The sequence below is a fragment of the Lipotes vexillifer genome, unplaced genomic scaffold (assembly GCF_000442215.2).
Source record: "Lipotes vexillifer unplaced genomic scaffold, Lipotes_vexillifer_v1.1 scaffold1223, whole genome shotgun sequence".
Lineage (NCBI taxonomy): Eukaryota > Metazoa > Chordata > Mammalia > Artiodactyla > Lipotidae > Lipotes > Lipotes vexillifer.
In genome coordinates, this window is record NW_006795957.1 from 659,133 (window position 1) to 660,591 (window position 1,459).

Below are 1,459 nucleotides of genomic sequence, written 5' to 3' on the forward strand. Positions count from 1 at the left end.
GGGGGGGGGGGGGGGGGGGGGGGGGGGGGGGGGGGGGGGGGGCGGGTGCGGGCCGGGGGAACCTGGTGGACGGGGGTACTTACCCAGTGGTGGAGCTCATGGTGCCGAGAATGGGGAGCTCCTGCCACCTGGAGCCCTGGGAGCCAGCAAAGAGGTGAGGCCGGACCTGATCTCAGGACCTATGATTCCTGCCCCAGCACCTCCCCGCTCAGACCAGGAATCCGGGCCCCCAGCCCCTCCTCCCTCAGACCCAGATGTCCAGGCCCTCAGGCCCTTGTTCCTCAGACCAGGAATCTAGACCTGTAGGCCCTCCTCCCTCAGACCCAGGGGTCCGGGCCCCCAGCCCCTCCCCCTCACACCTAGTACACTGCCGCGCCCCCAGTTCCTCAGGGCTCCATACACTCAGCTCCCTAACCTGTGTGTACCCCATTTTCCTTCCTCTACCCTGGGATCCTGTCTCCCTGTCTTCTAGCCTTTTACCTTCTCAGGGGCCCAGGAGTCCAGAACTCAGAGCTCCTTGTCCCTTGGAACTAAAGGGTTTTGACACCAAGTCTCCTCAGAGAACCATTCATCCAATTCCTCAGCCCCTAAGACCCTATAGTCTTCCCTTAGGTGTTCAGGTCCGATCTCCAGCCCCCAGCTCTTCAGAACTAGACTTTAGTTCCCCCAGCCTTTCCTGTGTCTGGACCCAGGAGTCTGGGCCCCCTGCTCCCCTCCCGCAGACTCAGGAGTCCCCACCTCACGTCCCTCCTCGCTAGGACCCAGGTCTCTTCCTTGGGCTCCCTCCTCACCTGCTGCTCAAGCTGTGTCAGACGGGAGGCTCTGAGCTCTTCTCTCCCTTCCCGACAGGGGCCTCTCCTTCCTGCTCACTCCCAGGGCCCTCCCTCCTCCGCATACCTGAGCACTCACCTGGTACAGCCTGCTGGCGTGGCCCCTGGGCGGGGCTGGCTGACAGACCCAGGGCGCTGGCTGGGATGTCCTCAGGGGAGCCAGAGCGCTTATTGTCTCCATCACAACAGGAGAACAAGAACTACAGTAATTCGATGTCACACTCCTTCACACGTCAGAAATACCCCCTTCGAATTCTCCTGGTATCTCTGCGAAGTTGATGGCCGCTTGGTGATGGTCAATGTGGAAGGGTGGGATTTGAACCCGGAGCCACCTTTCCAGGGCTGGTGTCCACCCCTGCTCTGTGTACACCTCCTGTCTGGCGTTCCTATCTCCACCGGTGCCCTCGGCCCCCAGCCCTCCCCTTCCCTCCTCCTTTGGAAATGTCCCTCAGTAATTCCCGATAACGATGACAGCTAAGACTCAGTGCCCAACACTGCTCCAAGGGCATCACAAAAATGAACGCCTCCTCAGGCATAAAAATCTCCTTTCGAGAACTTCCCCTGTGCCATGGGCCTCGCTAACTGAGTTATACACACCGCTTCGTCCCCGAACCCAGTGAAGTGAGTGT

At 60.7% G+C, this 1,459-nt stretch overlaps 1 protein-coding gene across 1 annotated transcript in view; it reads right to left on the minus strand.

Annotated features, from left to right (window-relative positions):
• EPS8L1 (EPS8 signaling adaptor L1) overlaps positions 1 to 100 on the minus strand; it is a 12,508-nt gene extending 12,408 nt beyond the window's left edge. The window contains exon 1 of the mRNA XM_007468029.1: positions 84 to 100. Within this exon, the coding sequence (XP_007468091.1) occupies positions 84 to 100 (17 nt within the window). The remainder of the gene's footprint in view (positions 1 to 83) is intronic.
• Positions 101 to 1,459: the final 1,359 nt, after the last annotated feature.